Here is a 17,886-nt window from a genome sequence, read left to right on the forward strand (position 1 = left end):
TGGGTTTTCAACACTTTTCCAAATGCACACTTATATAATAATAAAATTGAAAATGGGATGTGAGGACCTTGTTGGTAGGTAATATGTAAATACCTCTGTAAACGCTCTCTGAGCCTAGAGGCATACTCTGACCCTGATAAATTCCTAGGACCCAACTTACCTAAAACTTTAGTATACCAAAAAAAAAAAATTGAAAATGGGATAAAACGATCAGAATTATAAGATGGTTTAACCTAAAGATAATATGTATAACAAGGCTGCTCTAAGCTGATACAACAAAACTGGAGGGTAGTTTGGATTTTTGGAGTGAATCAACAACTGTGTTTGTGATGGTGCAAGTTTCAGCTATACCTCTTCTTGGTTTCACTGTAAAGAACCACGCCAATCACAGTGAGAGCATAGCCCATCATTCCTACAATTGAAATTGGATTCTTAAATACTAATATTGATACCACCACGGCCACCGCCCCCTTTGCATTTCCTAAAACCTGCCAATAACATATCAAACAAGATTACACTCACAGGGACAAGATATAACAGTAATTTTTGGGAAAATTCTGCTGAATGATCAAAATTTCCCATAATTTTTTTTAGTTCTTGAGATTTGAATGATTGGTGACACACACACCTGAAGAGTCAGAGCACTGGTATATTTGGTGACCAAGAAATTGGTCAAGTTGACAAAATAAGCGAGGGAAGAACTGAAGAGCAGAAGCCACACGATTCTGATGTCGTTTCTAGCCAAATTCATTGTGATCCAAATCACATCTTGCTCCATTAATAGTGCTGCTGGAAGCAAAACCAGCATTGCCACTGGTGCCATGTACATCAGCAGATTCATGGAATTCAGCTTTTCCCTGAATTTATCAGAACAAGACCTTATATAATATATTTCTGGTACTGCTTCAGTTTCTCGAACAAAACAGAGGAGATCAAAGGGAAGATGCCTACCCCTCTGAAGATAACAAAACGCCTTGAAGCACTGATTTAAATGCTCTTGCAGAAGTTGCCGAAACACATATCAGAAATCCAAAAAGATGAAAACTTGGTTCTCCCTACAGCAAAGTGAGAAGGATTTGACAAAACTCAATATGACTTGTAATGGAATGATTCAAAATCCAAAAGAAGGATGAAAATTTTATTACCCCAGTGGCTATGACGACCCCTGCAACGACAGGCACGAGAGTGGCGTAAGTAACCCAAGCTTCCCTTTTCCTGTCCACCAGATAAGCAAAAACAGCTGTGAAAAAGGGAGTGGTTGCTCCAATAGCCTGATTAAACGACACCGGGATGTACTTGAGCGAGATGTTTCCGCAGACGACGGAGAAGCAGAAAACGACACTCAGCCCACAAATTTTCACCATCTGGTTCGTCGATTTTATGCTCTGAAACGGGACAACGTTAATCACGTAAACAGCAACATAGCTGAAGAACGAGCACGCCGTCATGTGGCACAGAGTGAGGAAAACAGGGTACGCGAACCCGTAATTGCTGAGCAAGTATTTGTTCAAAAGAAGGACGCCAATGTTTGAACCGTACCAAGATATCACTGCCCCAATCGTTGGCCATGGAATCTCGCTGGACATCTCCATCTGGGTCATTTCAAGTTTCTATCTTTCTAATATGGGAGTTCCTCAGATGAGGTACAAAAATATATTTGAAGTTTCGAAATTGAATGTGACAACGCAATTAATGGTTAGAACTGAGGACAGAGAAGAAGCTATCTTATTTTTTTCCCCTTACTGGGAATTCCTCAGAGGAGAGAAGAAGAGGAAGAAGAAGGTGTAAAAGCAAAGTAATGGTGAGAAGTTATGGCTGAGAGCGAGTGATTGCAAATGAATGGAAAGAAGAGGAGGAAATCGGTCACAGAGATGTGAAAATTTGTGGGTCAGCCATAATTTCAGAGATCGGAATTGGATGCAAAACAAGCATTTATTCGATGCACGTTTTTGAGCTAGCGAGGATTATTTTCAGACATGGGGATGTAGTTATCATATAGTTTCTCGAGAGGAGCGGAGAAGGGGGGAAGAGAGATAGAAAATGTCGCAGGTTTTTATAACGTGACAGCAAAATTCTCTGTTGAGACGTTATCATTTATCAAGCTGATACGAACATAGTGGGCACGGAAAACTGAAGTATACGGTGTTTTTAATGTATCATGTGCATTTCTTCAAGGTGACAAAATTGACAATTAAAATATGCTATTTTAATATTCATGAATCGGCCAGTAGCAAACTCAAGATCTCAGAGGAACGGCCGAATAGATATATAAGTTCTTAGATAAAAATTATTGATATCTTAACTACTTGAGAGTTGAGATTGTGTACATTGAAAAAGGTCCAACCTAGAAATACATTTCCATTAACTTGTGTAGTGTTGCTTAATCAATGGAAAGATTTGAGAGGAGTAGAAAAGGTTTCAGCCAATAGGACACTCAAAAGATTTGAGAGGAGTAGAAAGGATTTCAGCTAAAAAATTATTGAAATCTTTAAGTCAGCACCAAGTTATTGAGAGTTGAGGCTATGTATATTTGTGGCTTGGGTTCCAAGCAAGAAAAGGGCCAATCCTAGAACTCACGTTGAAATAGTACAGTTAAGTTAACTTGGCAGTGTTACGGTTAAGCAAGAGGAAAGGATAAAGAGGGAGGCTAATCAGATGTGTCCGACATAGAAGGTAGACAAAGGAATGGCCGGCCTGGGCATGATCACAAGGGACGACTCTTAACCCTTTGCATTTGGCTGCCGGCAGCCTACCCAAAGCTGCTTTTCCTTTGTCCATTCACCAGAAACAAAATTATATACTCTTGTAGGTTAGTAGTGAAATTTATTTGGATCTTATCTATAAGATGCCAGTCTTTTTTATCTTCCTTTTTAACTAATTTATTTTAAAACATCCTTATTTATTATGCAATTTTTTAGCTGTAAAATACTAGACTGAATTAATGGGAGGGATATTTAAGAAAAAATTTATCATAAAAAATTGATAAATTAATCACAATTAACTAACTTAATTGACTTTCTTAATTATGTGAATCAATTGACTCATATACATTTAAAATCATAACAGATATGATACATATTCCCTCTGTTTTAAATATTAGGCACTGTTTATAAAATCCTATCTTTCAATATATCAAATATTTTATACAATTGTACATGTAACTAATATTTTTTACCTGAAATATTTCTAAAAGTATCTCAAAATTATTTTCTTTTTATGTTATCTTTCACTCATGAAAATGAACTCATGCATTTATTATATTCACAAAAGATTGAACTAGTAACATGTTATTTAAGTCAAGACAGGTGCTTGATATCAGTTGAACCGAACAGTCCTAACACATATCAAAATTACTTACCTCTGACCTAACAAATAATTAATAGTTCATAATACTTCTTCGTTCTTTAATATAAGACCTAATTGTTGAGTTAATTTTGGTCCTAAATATAAGACCTATTTCTCATATTTATTAGTTTTTTCTAAATTACCGTTATAAATACTCTCACAGCCATAATCAAATAGAAGAGAGAAAGTGCATATTAAGGAAGATGATTATGGTGTTTTAGAAAAAACATGTTATATTTTTTACAATTAACTAACTTACCTAACTTTCTTAATCTAATCAAATTAGTTAAATAGGTCTTATATTAAGACTGAAAGAATATTAAAGAAAGTTAAAATAAAAAAAACAATTGAAATCTTTAGCTATCAAATTATTTTTTCTTAATTCATGTGTTTTAGGAGGGAGAGTACAATGAATTGTATCCATCAAACAACCATAGGCTAATTATTATTCTCCCTGACTTATTCCTGCATTAGAATAAAACATTATTTTGACGCATATGTTTTTTTTCTTGCTATTATATGTGACGATTCATACAATGCATGATGATGGCCATGAATTAAATCTTTTATATGTAGTTTCCTTTAGGTAAGTGATTTCATTCATGGAAATCATCATGCATTGTATGAATATATAGTCATATCTAAATGACAAGAAAAACACATACGTCAAAATAATGTTTTATTTTAACAAGAAAAACATACAAAAGCAGTTTCCTGTAAGCTTTTAAGAATCAAAATTTTCAATAGTTGAGGATGTTCATGGACAAGCTCGAGTGTAAGAAAGACTTAGGTCCTTGCAATTGGAAGCTGGTGAAAATCATGCAAACCCGTTCAGAATTTGATGCGAATTGTGAAATACAAGCTTTCAAGGGAGTTTTTACTTATTACAACTTGCTCCTCAACAGAATGATAATCGAGGCATAAAAAAGCAAGCATCAGATGAGAATTTAAAGCAGCAAAGATCTAGTTATGTTATAATACCTTCTATTCTTAATATAAGAGTTCGTTTAGCTTTTATTTTAATTCTAAATATAAAGTCACAATCCATTTTGTCTCTCATATTTATTTATTTTTCTTTCAAAATAGTCTTTGTAATAATAATAGTTCTAACAAATACACTTAATTAGTAAGAATATTTTAATAAAAAAATATTTATTTATTACAAATAACTAGTATAACTAATTTTTTAATCTACTCAAATTAGTCAACTAACTCTTATATTAAGGATTGAAAATATTATTACATGAAAACAAAATGTAAACTGATATTAGTATACAAGGCAGAGAGCGTGTTTTTCCCCCTATTTTATCTTATTAAATTCATGTATGAATGTACAATTTCTTTTCTACTTCTTCATTTTTGTAAACTGTTATTTTCTTTAAAAAATTTAATTAAATATGAATAAAATAGAAAAGTTAATAATTTTTTTGTGAAAAAAAGTTAATAAATTTTATTTTATTTTGCTAGAGCATAGATACTGTCGAGCACTAAATGTGGACACTTCTCCTAACAGAGATTCGAATCTTGATTCATCACATTGTGATGATTAATTCTTTCTGCTAGACCCAGTCGCCGTTAGTTAAAAGTTAATAAATTTTAACACAAACGAATCAGCTCCCAAACCATTAAAAGCTTGGCCCAAATGAAAAAAGACATTAGCAGCCCAATCTGGACAAATAGTCCTTCCCAAGACACGGACACCATAGAGCCTGGTGCTTTATTAAAATAAATCCAAATCAACCTTTATCTGAAACAGCATCAAAACACCCATCCACGTTTAGCTTGAAAGCATTTTCAGCTTAAGAATCCAAAAATCAGAGACTGTTGCCACTTGCTAGTTAGCTGCAGTGATCACCCAAGAGAAAACATCAGGAATTGTACTTTTTTTTTTTTTTCGTTTTCTCTTATACCACTATGTTACTATTTATAAGTTACTTATATCTCAAGCTCATAAACTAAAAAATGCATTAAATTGATAATTTTTTCCACACTTGCCTTTATTAAAGAAAGGATATTAAAAATATGTTTTATATATTCTCACCTATTTACTTTATCTTTTTTCGCATTTATTAAGTTAACAAGGATAAATTTAAGAAGAGCTCATTAATTACACTACAAATGACTTATATTTAGAAGCAAATTTTTTCCTGTAAGTGACTTATAAATAAAAACCAAGTGGTACAATGAAAGTTTATATAACTTGGGTCTCGATGACTCACTAAGCCGGAACACTATAAAGGTACTTATAGATCACCTACTAATAAAATCTTCACATTAATAACGGGATTTGAACTCACAATCTTATAGGTTATAAATTAACTCAGCAATTATTTGATGGCGGGGGTAACCTTTGTGGCTGGGCATCAGGAATTATACTTATACTGTGTTCAAACATTTTATTGCCGCTTATCTTTCAAACATGCCAACAAGGTAAAGCAACTAACTAAAGCTTGATTACAGTCATTGTTGTTTAGATTTAAAGAGTCATGTATAAAAATATCAGTGAACCATGCATGTCTCATCCGATCACACCAAAAGTAAGGATAACAAAACATTCCAAGGCAAACATCATTAAGACTGTTGCAAGGCCCCCAAAAAATAGGATAAGTATAAGGTGAGCTAGATAATTAATTTAAAAATATCAATAAAATAAGTTAAGTTAGTTAGTTGTAACAAATATACGTTTGATTTTCCTAAATTACTTTCCTTAATCATATGCATTAGAATTATTCTTGATAGAAACTCCTTACAATCAATAATGATATTTTGAAAGAAAAATTATAAATTTGGAATTTCATATTTAAACAATTTAAAAAGTAGCAAGAAAATATTTTTTTTGGCTGGAAAAATAAAAAAAGAAAATATATTTTTTAATGAAACAAATTTCGTAGACAGTGTTTTTTTTTTTTTTTCCCGGTTGGGGCATGCACGGATGCACAAATGGTAAACTGGTGTTCCTTGCAGGCGAAGGATCATCCCGCGGGATGACTTGCAGAAGAAATTTGAAGTCAAGTCAATGGATAGATCAAACGCACTTATTGCAAGCTCCATGTCACTGCGCATTTTCCACCGAAAGCGAGTCGGAAAGCAAGCTAAAGCAAACTGTTTCAAACCGTTCGTACAAGACTGGGACCTTTTAATTGTTTTCCCCCATGGAAAAAACAACAGAAAAGCTAGTCCCTAGGAAGCTGCTTCTTCCTTTCCTTTCTCTTTTTCCATTTTCCCAGCACTATTAATCACAACCGCCTTTGGACTGAGTTCATTAGTTCCATTTGTGAGATCAGAATTTCCCATATCAGATTTCTCGCTTGTGACTGAACTATGGCTTCCGTGCAAGGCCCATCATCATCTCATTTGAGACTTTTCGTAGATAGACAAAGCAACAAAGTGGTTGTGGCCGAAGCAAGTGGAGATTTCATTGACGCTCTCCTCAGTTTCTTAACGCTTCCATTGGGAACCATCATTCGCCTTCTGTCCAACAAGCAAACCCATCGATCATCAGCATATGTTGGCTGCATCAACAACCTCTACCAAAGTGTCCAAAATTTCGACACGGAGGTACGTGCAATAATAACACTACGGTTGAATGTCCGATTTTATAGAAGAATACAAATTTAATGAATGAAGCAAGATTTGTGTATGAACAGGTTTTTTGGAATGGAATCTGCAAGAAAATGTTGCTATGTCCACGTAATCCGTGCGAGAAGCTTTGCCAGAAACTAAGATTCAATGTGGACGATACGGAGCCCACTAAGTATTTGATGTGTGGTTCCTGTAGACAGGGTAGTGATAAATGGCTAAGTACTTTTTCAGGAGTGGGTTGCTCATGTGGGAAACTGATGGACCAAGGGACGAAAGTGGTGGAGGAGGAAGATAATAATCCCAAAGGAGGTGTTTTTGTTAGAGGCGAGAGTATGTATTTGATCTTTGATGATCTAACGGTTCTTCAGAATTCTGCATGTAACACTATTCACCAACTTGTCCAACTCGGCTACAGTGACTTCACCAAGCTCACTGAAATCTCCCCAACCGTCGGCTTAAACCAGGTAACTATGTCGCAATCACTGTGTTTGTATTAATGAAGAGATTACATTATTACTCTTATTTAAGGAACACGCATAACTGTGCAGTTGGGTTAAATGCTCGTTAGCAAAGTGTTACTGCTCAACGTGGTCCTGCCCTGCTCAACTCAAATTTAATGTGACTTTGATACTGATTGGTTTGACATCAAAATAGAGATAAAATTTTAATTATGTAATCGAAATACTCTGCATCTAGTAAACAAACGTAACAAATAAATCTTATAAATGTGTGTGTTTGTTTGGGTATAGATATAGATAGATAAAATGACTTGGTTGAACTTGATGATCGATGTACTTATACATAAACTTGTGTGTATTTTAGATTATTGAGTTGTTGAGGCGTGCCTTGGTCTCCACATCACCTCTTACTGACGTATTCTTGACTCCAGAAGCTGCTAGATCCAAGCCTATGTCCTCTTTCACGCCTAGACCAGCTTCACAAAATGTGAAGAAGACTCAGTCTTCATGTAATCTCAAGATAACAGTGAGCAAGTCAAAGAACAAGATCCTGTTTGCTGAGGCTGACGAAGATTTCGCTGATTTTCTATTCGGCTTCCTCACCATGCCTCTTGGATCTACTCTCAAACTTTTAGATGGCAATGTCAATTTGGGATCTATGCATGGTCTATATAAAAGTGTCAAGGCTCTGAATCCTTCATGGTTTGGACGTTATCGCTATCCACACTCTCCGTTCTCTCCATTATTGGATCTGAAGGTGGCTTCTCAATATGGCTTTAAAAAGCAGATATTGGACGTCCATGAAGAAAGCCCTTGTTACTATTATGTAAACAATCGAGTGATTTCGAAACACAAGGAAAAGATACAACCTGCATCAAGAATGGAACTTTTTGACCCAAGATGTGCTGATGGAAGGAAAGAAGCGGTGGGATTTGTGAGGAGGCCAGCACTTTTAGCCGTGATGGATGATCTTCAAGTCACGGCATTGACGTCTACTTCGAGCATTTCGTTTCTGCAGAAATTGAAGGTCCCTCTAAACGATTTGGAAGAGCACAAGGTGACAATTCACAAGACTGAGGTATGCACTCTTTGACCGATTTATTGAAAGACTGGTTTATTTGGTAAATTAAACACTGGTTCATGACTGTGATATTTGACATGACTCAGGCACTGAATCTGTTGGGAGCATCATTGACATCCAAAGCTGCATTGACGAATGGGCTTTTCTACCTGGTGAAGAAGCAGAAGGAAGAACCCACAATCTGAACGCTTTGTAGCTGGTTAAAGCTAAGAGAAGAGGCATACTAGAAATTCTGAAATATATTATATGTTCATGTTTAAATCCGTGCCAGTGTTTGTAAACTTAAATAAGTGAAAAGAATTTGGTTACTGTCTGTTTGGCTGGGCGTTCAAAAGCCAATAAGTAACTTATTGCCTACCATAAGCCTGATTAAAAATTAAGAGTATGTTTGTTTAAGGTATTGGGCTATCTTAGTTATGCCCAAAAGTTGCCCTCAATCCCACGATTTGTATAAGCCAACATAGGTAGTTTTTCCTCTGCCCTCACCGTGCTTCTCCTGTGCCCTCAAATAACCATGCCAGAAACTCTCAATTTTTCTCTCTCTCTCCCTTGCATTATTTTTATTCTCTTTTTCTCATGCTCTCAAGATTCAGATTCGAAAGGCTCTCATCTACTCTCCTCCGCACCTAATATTATATTACTCATCCGGCCTTAAATATAAGATCTTTTTTGTAGTGTGAATTACACTACAAAAGGGGTAGTGTTATTTTTATTCTCTTCCTATCATGAATTTAAATTTAAAAATATTTTATCCATTAAAATTATGTTTCACTTTATAATCCCAATAATTTTTTATGATATCTCTAATATTTTAAAATATATTTCAGTTACTAAATTTTATTTCTTCATATTAAAATAACTTAAATTCATTATATTATGTAATTTTTTTTTATGATGTTTCACTTTTTATTTAAAATATTTTTTATAACTCATTGAATTTGACTTCTTCATATTAAATTATTTTAATTTTATTGTATTATGTGAATAGATTTTTTTAATCATATTTTATTGTTTATTAAAACTCATATCCATTTTGGTCATTTTATAACTAAACTTATTTTTACTCAACTATAATCCAAACAATCTTTTACCAATCTCACTTTTGCAAACTAACTTTTATGAACTCTAATTCAAATACAATTTAGCTTATCCAATTTAGTTTTTACCCAACTTCACTTTTTCATAAGTCAAATTGACAATAAGTTACTTTTCCAATCGCTTATCCAAGCGAATCTTCAAAGGTAACATCATCCGTTAAGCAATTTATAACCCAAAATTCGCTTTACCAAAAGGTTTACTCTGCAAAAATTCACTCGAACCTTGGCAACAGAGGCTTGAATAACCGGATAGAAATGCCCTGTTCTCATGACATGCGAAGTTGATACGAGTACTTATTTTTCTTCTGACGATTACAAACCATTGTTCTGCTAGGACCTTAATTTCTAACAGAAAATTGCAAGAATCTTGTTCTGGGTAGAAACGACCTGACTTCAAGAGAATTGTTACTTATTACAGCTTGCTCCGCAAAACTAGGAAAGGGAAACCATCATACCGCGCATTTCTTAATGGTTGGATTGATTAAACTTGCCTGCAACATTTTTCAAAATTTTAATTATGCACATATATTCTTTTGGCTAGAACTTTGCTTGCATATGATATATTTGAATATCATAGTATATTTTTGTTTCTATTTCAAAGAACGACATACGTGGATACGAAACTTCTTAACCCAATATCTCCTGTTGGAATAACAGATTCTGCTGCAGGATTTTGTGAGGTGAACGACACCAACTGTTTTGGTGAAGGTTCTTGTAAACCTGAAGGTTCTACTTGACGATGAATAGCATGTCTTGAGCATTGCTTGGGGAAGATGGAACGAACAATATAATCATGTCATAATCTTACATAAAATATCAAAAAAAATATGAAGAGCCATCAAATAATTACAACCATTATTCATTATTAACTAATTGCACATTTGTTCAAGATTATATATTTGAATTAAAAACCAATGTACCTTTTGATATTCTTTACAATTATCCGTTTAATGAATATGATATCATTAGATAGATTCATGAATGTGGAAAGAAAGAGGAAAGTTGTCTAACTAATTGATTCAGGAAGGAGCTTATTCGTTTCCTTTCTCTTTTCCTATTTTGCCAGCACTATTAAATACGACCGCCTTTGGACTGAGCTCATTAGTTCCATTTGTGAGATCAGAATTTCCCGTATCAGATTTCTCGCTTGTGACTGAACTATGGCTTCCGTGCAAGGCCCATCATCATCATCTCATTTGAGACTTTTCGTAGACAGACAAAGAAACAAAGTGGTTGTGGCCGAAGCAAGTGGAGATTTCATTGACGCTCTCCTCAGTTTCTTAACGCTTCCATTGGGAACCATCATTCGCCTTCTGTCCAACAAGCAATCCCATCGATCATCAGCAGAGGTTGGCTGCATCAACAACCTCTACCAAAGTGTCCAAAATTTCAGCACAGATGTACGTGCAACAATAACATTACGATTGAATGTCCGACTTTATAAAAGAATACAAATTTAATAAATGACTTCACCAAGCTCACTGAAATCTCTCCAAACGTCGGCTTAAACCAGGTAACTATGTCGCCTTCACTGTGTTTATATTAATGAAGAGATTATATTATTACTCTTATTTAAGGAACACGCATAGCTGCGCAGTTGGGTTAAATGCTCGTTAGCAAAGTGTTACTGCTCAACGTGGGCCTGCCTTGCTCAACTCAAATTCAATGTGACTTTGATACTGATTGGTTTGACATCAAATAGAGATAAAATTTTAATATGTAATTGAAAGACTCTACGTTTAGTAAACAAACGTAATAAATAAATCTTATAAATGTGTACGTGTGTTTGTTTGTGTATAGATATAGAGAGATAAAATAACTTGGTTGAACTTGATGATCGATGTACTTATAAACCTGTGTGTGTTTTAGATTATGGAGTTGTTGAAGCGTGCCTTGGTCTCCACATCTCCTCTTTCACGCCTAGACTAGCTTCAGAAAATGTGAACAACACTCAGTCTTAATATAATCTCAAGATAACAGTGAGCAAGTCAAAGAACAAGATCATGTTTGCTGAGGCTGAGGAAGATTTCGCTGATTTTCTATTCAGCTTCCTCACCATGCCTCTTGGATCTACTCTCAAACTTTTAGATGGCAATGTCGATCTGGGATCTATGCATAATCTGTATAAAAGTGTCAAGGGTCTGAATCCTTCATGGTTTGGACGTTATCGCTATCCACACTCTCCGCTCTCTCCATTATTGGATCTGAAGGTGGCTTCTCAATATGGCTTTAAAAAGCAGATATTGGACGTCCATGAAGAAGAAAGCCCTTGTTACTATTATGGTATTGATCTAGAAAACATGGATTATGTAAACAATCGAGTGATTTCGAAACACAGGGAAAAGATACACCCTGCATCAAGAATGGAACTTTTTGACCCAAGATGTGCTGATGGAAGGAAAGAAGCTGTGGGATTTGTGAGGAGGCCAGCACTTTTTAGCCGTGATGGATGATCTTCAAGTCACGGCATTGACGTCTACTTCGAGCATTTCGTTTCTGCAGAAATTGAAGGTCACTCTAAACGATTTGGAAGAGCACAAGGTGACAATTCACAAGACTGAGGTATGCACTCTTTGACCGATTTATTGGAAGACTGGTTTATTTGGTAAATCAAAAACTGGTTCATGACTGTGATATTTGACATGACTCAGGCACTGAATCTGTTGGGAGCATCATTGACATCCAAAGCTGCATTGACGAATGGGCTTTTCTACCTGGTGAAGAAGCAGAAGGAAGAAGCCACCATCTGAACGCTTTGTAGCTGGTTAAACCTAAGAGAAGAGGCATACTTATCTTCTATAAGACCTGAGTGTAATTTTTTCATTTTAAAAACACAGGAAGTGGACTAGTGGGTTGCTTCAGGCTCACCTAACATTCTCATTTCTGAACCTTGTAAGTCATACCCTTCACGTGAGTGTGACAGCCTGGCCGCATTTTTGTAAGGTAATTATATTCGAGGTACTATCAGGTACTAAATATAGGCACTTCTCCCAATAAAAATTCGAAATATACGCACCATACTTGATGGCGTGAGAGTTTGATTGATTACTTGATGCATTAACTATTTTATTCGCACAAAGATGTTACCATCCATTGTATCAAATACACATAATTTAGTAAGAATATTTAAATAAAATAATTATTATTCTTTTAGTTTTATTTATAAGATAGAAAGAAAAAATATTTTTTGATCCTATTTATGAAGCACTAAGAGAAATTTTTTTTTATGAATGTATAATTTTACATTTTATTTATTATTATGTTAACTTTATTTACACGAGGAATAATATATATTACCTCCGATCCTAATTATAAGATCTCGTTTGTAGACTACTCCTTCCGTTCCTTATTATAAGATTCTTTTGACTAAATTACATGGTTTAAGAAAACAGTTAAAATTAGTTAAAAGTAATTAATATGTAGTAAATGTTATTTTTTTCCCAAATATACTCTTATATAAAAATAGATAAATATAATAGAGTAATAATAAGATAAATGAAGAAAAAAATGTATTAAATACATTAAATTAGGAGTAAAATAGATAATAATATATTAAATACTCAGATAAACTCAAAAAAAAATCTTATAAAAAAAAACAAATCTATTTAAAAAAAAAATTTCATAAGCAACAGAAAAGCTAGTCCCCAGGAAGGCGGCAAAGGGTCTCTCCATTTCCCATAGCGTCCATTTCGCTCCACTTCCCTCAAACGACATCGTTCTTTGCTTGTCACTTACAGCCTGCACTTGGGAAAAATAACACAGCATCCTCCTCACTCTAAACACAGTCCCTCTCTCTCCCCTCCTTCCTCCCCGCCACGCAAATGCAGACAGAGAACAAATAAAAAAACAAAAACAGTTGGGCATGGTGTCCGATTCTGCAGAATATCAGCAGGGAACCAGTTAGGGACTCCAACTGAATTTGATGTACTTGGGATGTTCTATCTTGACTTGACTTAAAATCCACAAGAAAGCACATCTCAAGTCTTCAATGTACACCACAATCTACCTTCTCTCTTGTCCAATGTACACCACAATATACTTGATGTCCAATGTACACCACAATCTACCTTCTCTCTTGTCTTTGTAGGATTAAACATTAAAATCACCCAACCCTCCATGCTATATATAGACTACGATGGAGGGGATCTGAGGAAATTCCTCTTCTTGTCTCAGCTTGCAGTGAGAACCGGGCTGTTTTGCTTTTTCTTTTGAGTTGTTTGGAAAAAGTTTCTATTTGCACTTCAGTGGCTGAATGCTTGTGTGTTTCTGTGAGACGGTTGCGTGTTTACAGTCAGAGAGAAGGACGGTGTTTTTTCGCCAAGTGCGGACGTCAAGAGAACGACGTCGTTTGAGGGAAGTGGAGCGAAATGGACCCTATAGGAAATGGACAGACCCTTGGCCGCCAGGAAGCTGCTTCTTCCTTTCGTTTCTCTTTTTCCTTTTTGCCAGCATTATTAAATACGACAGCCTTCGGACTGAGCTCATTAGTTCCATTTGTGAGGTCAGAATTTCCCCGATCAGATTGCTCGCTCGTGACTGAACTATGGCTCCCGTGCAAGCCCCATCATCATCTCGTTTGAGACTTTTCGTAGACAAAAAGAAAAACAAAGTGGTTGTGGCCGAAGCAAGTGCAGACTTCATTGACGCTCTCCTCAGTTTCTTAACGCTTCCACTGGGAACCATCATTCGCCTTCTGTCCAACAAGCAAACCCGTCGATCATCAGCAGAGGTTGGTTGCATCAACAACCTCTACCAAAGTGTCCAAAATTTCGACACAGAGGTACGTGCAATAATAACATTACGATTGAATGTCCGATTTTATAAGAGAAAACAAATTTAATGAATGAAGCAAGATTTGTGTATGAATAGGTTTTTTGGAATGGAATCTGCAAGAAAATGTTGCTATGTCCACGTAATCCGTGCGAGAAGCTTTGCCAGAAACTAAGATTCAATGTGGACGATACGGAGCCCACTAAGTATTTGATGTGTGGTTCCTGTAGACAGGGTAGTGATAAATGGCTAAGTACTTTTTCAGGAGCGAGGTGCTCATGTGGGAAACTGATGGAGCAAGAGACGAAAGTGGTGGGGGAGGAAGATAATAATCCCAAAGGAGGTGTTTTTGTTAGAGGCGAGAGTATGTATTTAATCTTTGATGATCTAACGGTTCTTCAGAATTCTGCATGTAACGCTATTCACCAACTTCGCAAACTCGGCTACACTGACCTCACCAAGCTCACTGAAATCTCGCCAGAAATCTGCTTAAAGCAGGTAACTATGTCGCCTTCAGTGTGTTTGTATTAATGAATGGATTAAATTGTTACTCTTATTTAAGGAACACGCATAGCTGCGCAGTTGGGTTAAATGCTCGACAGTAAAGTGTTACTGCTCAACGTGGTCCTGCCCTGCTCAACTCAAATCCAATGTGACTTCGATACTGATTGGTTTGACATCAAAATAGAGATAAAATTTTAATTATGTAATTGAAAAACTCTACATATAGTATACAAACGTAATAAATAAATCTTATAAATGTGTGTGTTTGTCTGTGGATAGATATAGATGGATAAAATAACTTGGTTGAACTTGATGATTGATGTACTAATAGATAAACCTGTGTGTTTTAGATTATGAAGTTGTTGAAGCGTGCCTTGGTCTCCACATCTCCTCTTACTGACGTATTCGTGGCTAAAGAAGCTGGTGGATCCAAACCAGTGTCCTCTTTCACGCCTAGACCAGCTTCACAAAATGTGAAGAAGACTCGGTCTTCATGTAATCTGAAGATAATGGTGAGCAAGTCAAAGAACAAGATCCTGTTTGCTGAGGCTGAGGAAGTTTTCGCTGATTTTCTATTCAGCTTCCTCACCATGCCTCTTGGATCTACTCTCAAACTTTTAGACGGCAATGTCAATCTGGGATCTATGCATAATCTGTATAAAAGTGTCAAGGATCTGGATCCGTTCTCTCCATTATTGGATCTGAAGGTGGCTTCTCAATATGGCTGTAAAAAGCAGAGATTAGATGTCCATGAAGAAGAAAGCCCTTGTTACTATTATGGCATAGGTATTGGTCGAAATAACGCAACCTATGGAAGCCATAATGAAGTGATTTCAAATGACCGGGGAAAGATAAAGAATGCATCAAAAGTGGAACTTTTTGACCCAAGATGTGCTGATGGAAGGAAAGAAGCTGTGGGATTTGTGAGGAGACCAGCACTTTTAGCCGTGACGGATGATCTTCAGCTCAAGTCATTGGCGTCTACTTCAAGCATTTCCTTTCTGCAGAAATTGAAGGTCCCTCTGAACGATTTGGAACAGCATGAGGTGACAATTCACAAGACTGAGGTATTTGCTCTTTGACCGATTTATTGAAAGACTGGTTTATTTGGTAAATTAAACACTGGTTCATGACTGTGATATTTGACATGACTCAGGCACTGAATCTGTTGGGAGCATCATTGACATCCAAAGCTGCATTGACGAATGGGCTTTTCTACCTGGTGAAGAAGCAGAAGGAAGAACCCACAATCTGAACGCTTTGTAGTTGGTTAAAGCTAAGAGAAGAGGCATACTAGAAATTCTGAAATATATGATATGTTCATGTTTAAATCCGTGCCAGTGTTTGTAAACTTAAATAAGTGAAAAGAATTTGGTTACTGTCTGTTTGGCTGGGCGTTCAAAAGCCAATAAGTAACTTATAGCCTACCATAAGCCTGATTAAAAATTAAGAGTATGTTTGTTTAAGTTATTGGGCTATCTTAGTTATGCCCAAAAGTTGCCCTCAATCCCACGATTTGTATAAGCCAACATAGGTAGTTTTTCCTCTGCCCTCACCGTGCTTCTCCTGTGCCCTCAAATAACCATGTCAGAAACTCTCAATTTTTCTCTCTCTCTCCCTTGCATTATTTTTATTCTCTTTTTCTCATGCTCTCAAGATTCAGATTCGAAAGGCTCTCATCTCCTCTCCTCCATCTAATATTTTATTACTCTTTTGGTCCTAAATATATAGGACCCCTTTTCTAGTGTAATTTACACTACAAAAAGGATTTTATATTTAGAACTGGAGTAGTATTATTTTTATTCTCTTTCTATCATGAATTTAAATTTAAAATATTTTATCCATTAAAATCATGTTTCATTTTATAATCCCAATAATTTTTTATGATATCTCTGATATTTTAAAAATATTTCAGCCGCTAAATTTATTTCTTCGTATTAAAATCACTTAAAGTCATTTTATTATGTAAATTTATTTTTTTATGATGTTTCACTTTATATTTAAAATATTTTTTATAACTCATTAAATTTGACTTCTTTATATTAAATTATTTTAATTTTATTGTATTATGTGAATAGATTTGTTTTAATCATGTTTCATTGTTTATTAAAACCCATACCCATTTTGGTCATTTTACAACTAAACTTACTTTTACTCAACCATAATTCAAACAATTTTTTATCAATCTCACTTTTACAAATTAACTTTTCTGAACTCTAATCTAAATACAATTCAGCTTATCTAATTTGGTCTTTATCCAACTTCACTTCTCTACAAGCTAAATTGACAATAAACTACTTTTTTAATCACTGATCCAAGCGGACCCTTAGAGGTAACATTATCAACTAAGCAATTTATAACCCAAAATTCGCTTTATCAAAAGGTTTACTTCGCAAAAATTCACTCCAACCTTGGTAACAGGGGCTTGAATAACCGGATAGAAATGCCCTGTTTTTATGACATGCGAAGTTGATACTATTTATTTTTCTTCTGACGATTACAAACCATTGTTCTGCTAGGACCTTAATTTCTAACAGAAAATTGCAAGAATCTTTTTCTGGGTAGAAACGACCTGACTTCAAGAGAATTGTTACTTATTACTGCTTGCTCCACAAAACTAGGAAAGGGAAACCATCATACCGCGCATTTCTTAATGGTTGGATTGATTAAACTTAACGGCAACATTTTTCAAAATTTTGACTATGCACATATATTCTTTTGGCTAGAACTATGCTTGCATATGATATATATTGGATATCATAATACATTTTTGTTTCTATTTCAAAGAACGACATACATGGATACGAAACTTCTTAACCCAATATCTCCTGTTGGAATAACAGATTCTGCTGCAGGATTTTGTGAGGTGAACGACGCCAACTGTTTTGGTGAAGGTTCTTGTAAACCTGAAGGCTCTACTTGACGATGAATAGCATGTCTTGAGCATTGCTTGGGGAAGATGGAACGAACAATATAATCATATCATAATCTTACATAAAAATATCAAAAAAATATGAAGAGCCATCAGATAATTACAACCGTTATTAAT

The 17,886-nt window shown here is 35.3% G+C and overlaps 3 protein-coding genes and 1 pseudogene across 3 annotated transcripts; 3 read left to right on the forward strand and 1 right to left on the reverse strand.

The window, feature by feature from the left end:
- Positions 1-325: 325 nt before the first annotated feature.
- Positions 326-1,601, reverse strand: LOC114739619 (probable sugar phosphate/phosphate translocator At5g05820). Its single transcript, XM_028927698.1, has 4 exons — positions 1,146-1,601; positions 952-1,055; positions 629-857; positions 326-488 (listed from the first exon to the last, which is right to left on the reverse strand). Exons 1-4 carry the CDS (start codon positions 1,599-1,601, stop codon positions 342-344), a joined length of 936 nt encoding a protein of 311 aa, XP_028783531.1. The 3' UTR covers positions 326-341.
- Positions 1,602-6,560: 4,959 nt separating this feature from the next.
- On the forward strand, positions 6,561-16,344 carry LOC114739618 (uncharacterized). Its single transcript, XM_028927696.1, has 5 exons — positions 6,561-6,903; positions 6,993-7,391; positions 7,750-8,142; positions 15,545-15,904; positions 15,994-16,344. The coding sequence occupies exons 1-5, from the start codon at positions 6,667-6,669 to the stop codon at positions 16,090-16,092; spliced, it is 1,488 nt and encodes a 495-aa protein (XP_028783529.1). The 5' UTR covers positions 6,561-6,666; the 3' UTR covers positions 16,093-16,344.
- On the forward strand, positions 11,477-12,535 carry LOC114739620 (uncharacterized; annotated as a pseudogene).
- LOC114739621 (uncharacterized) lies at positions 14,029-14,747 on the forward strand. The gene is made up of 2 exons (XM_028927699.1): positions 14,029-14,343; positions 14,599-14,747. The coding sequence occupies exons 1-2, from the start codon at positions 14,107-14,109 to the stop codon at positions 14,623-14,625; spliced, it is 264 nt and encodes an 87-aa protein (XP_028783532.1). The 5' UTR covers positions 14,029-14,106; the 3' UTR covers positions 14,626-14,747.
- Positions 16,345-17,886: the final 1,542 nt, after the last annotated feature.

Source organism: Neltuma alba, unplaced genomic scaffold (genome assembly GCF_004799145.2).
Source record: "Neltuma alba isolate B1F8T4 unplaced genomic scaffold, ASM479914v2 tig00002863_pilon, whole genome shotgun sequence".
NCBI classification, from domain to species: domain Eukaryota; kingdom Viridiplantae; phylum Streptophyta; class Magnoliopsida; order Fabales; family Fabaceae; genus Neltuma; species Neltuma alba.

Bases quoted from the DNA above. Each gene is read 5' to 3' on its own strand.
- LOC114739618 (XM_028927696.1), top strand. From the start codon at position 6,667: ATGGCTTCCGTGCAAGGCCCATCATCATCTCATTTGAGACTTTTCGTA. The intron at 6,904-6,992 runs GTACGTGCAATA...GTGTATGAACAG, and splicing joins TCCAAAATTTCGACACGGAG to GTTTTTTGGAATGGAATCTG. The intron at 15,905-15,993 runs GTATTTGCTCTT...GACATGACTCAG, and splicing joins TGACAATTCACAAGACTGAG to GCACTGAATCTGTTGGGAGC.
- LOC114739621 (XM_028927699.1), top strand. From the start codon at position 14,107: ATGGCTCCCGTGCAAGCCCCATCATCATCTCGTTTGAGACTTTTCGTA. The intron at 14,344-14,598 runs GTACGTGCAATA...GTACTTTTTCAG, and splicing joins TCCAAAATTTCGACACAGAG to GAGCGAGGTGCTCATGTGGG.
- LOC114739619 (XM_028927698.1), bottom strand. From the start codon at position 1,601: ATGACCCAGATGGAGATGTCCAGCGAGATTCCATGGCCAACGATTGGG. The intron at 1,056-1,145 runs GTAATAAAATTT...ACTTTGCTGTAG, and splicing joins GGGTCGTCATAGCCACTGGG to GGAGAACCAAGTTTTCATCT. The intron at 489-628 runs GTGTGTGTGTCA...TGTTATTGGCAG, and splicing joins CCAGTGCTCTGACTCTTCAG to GTTTTAGGAAATGCAAAGGG.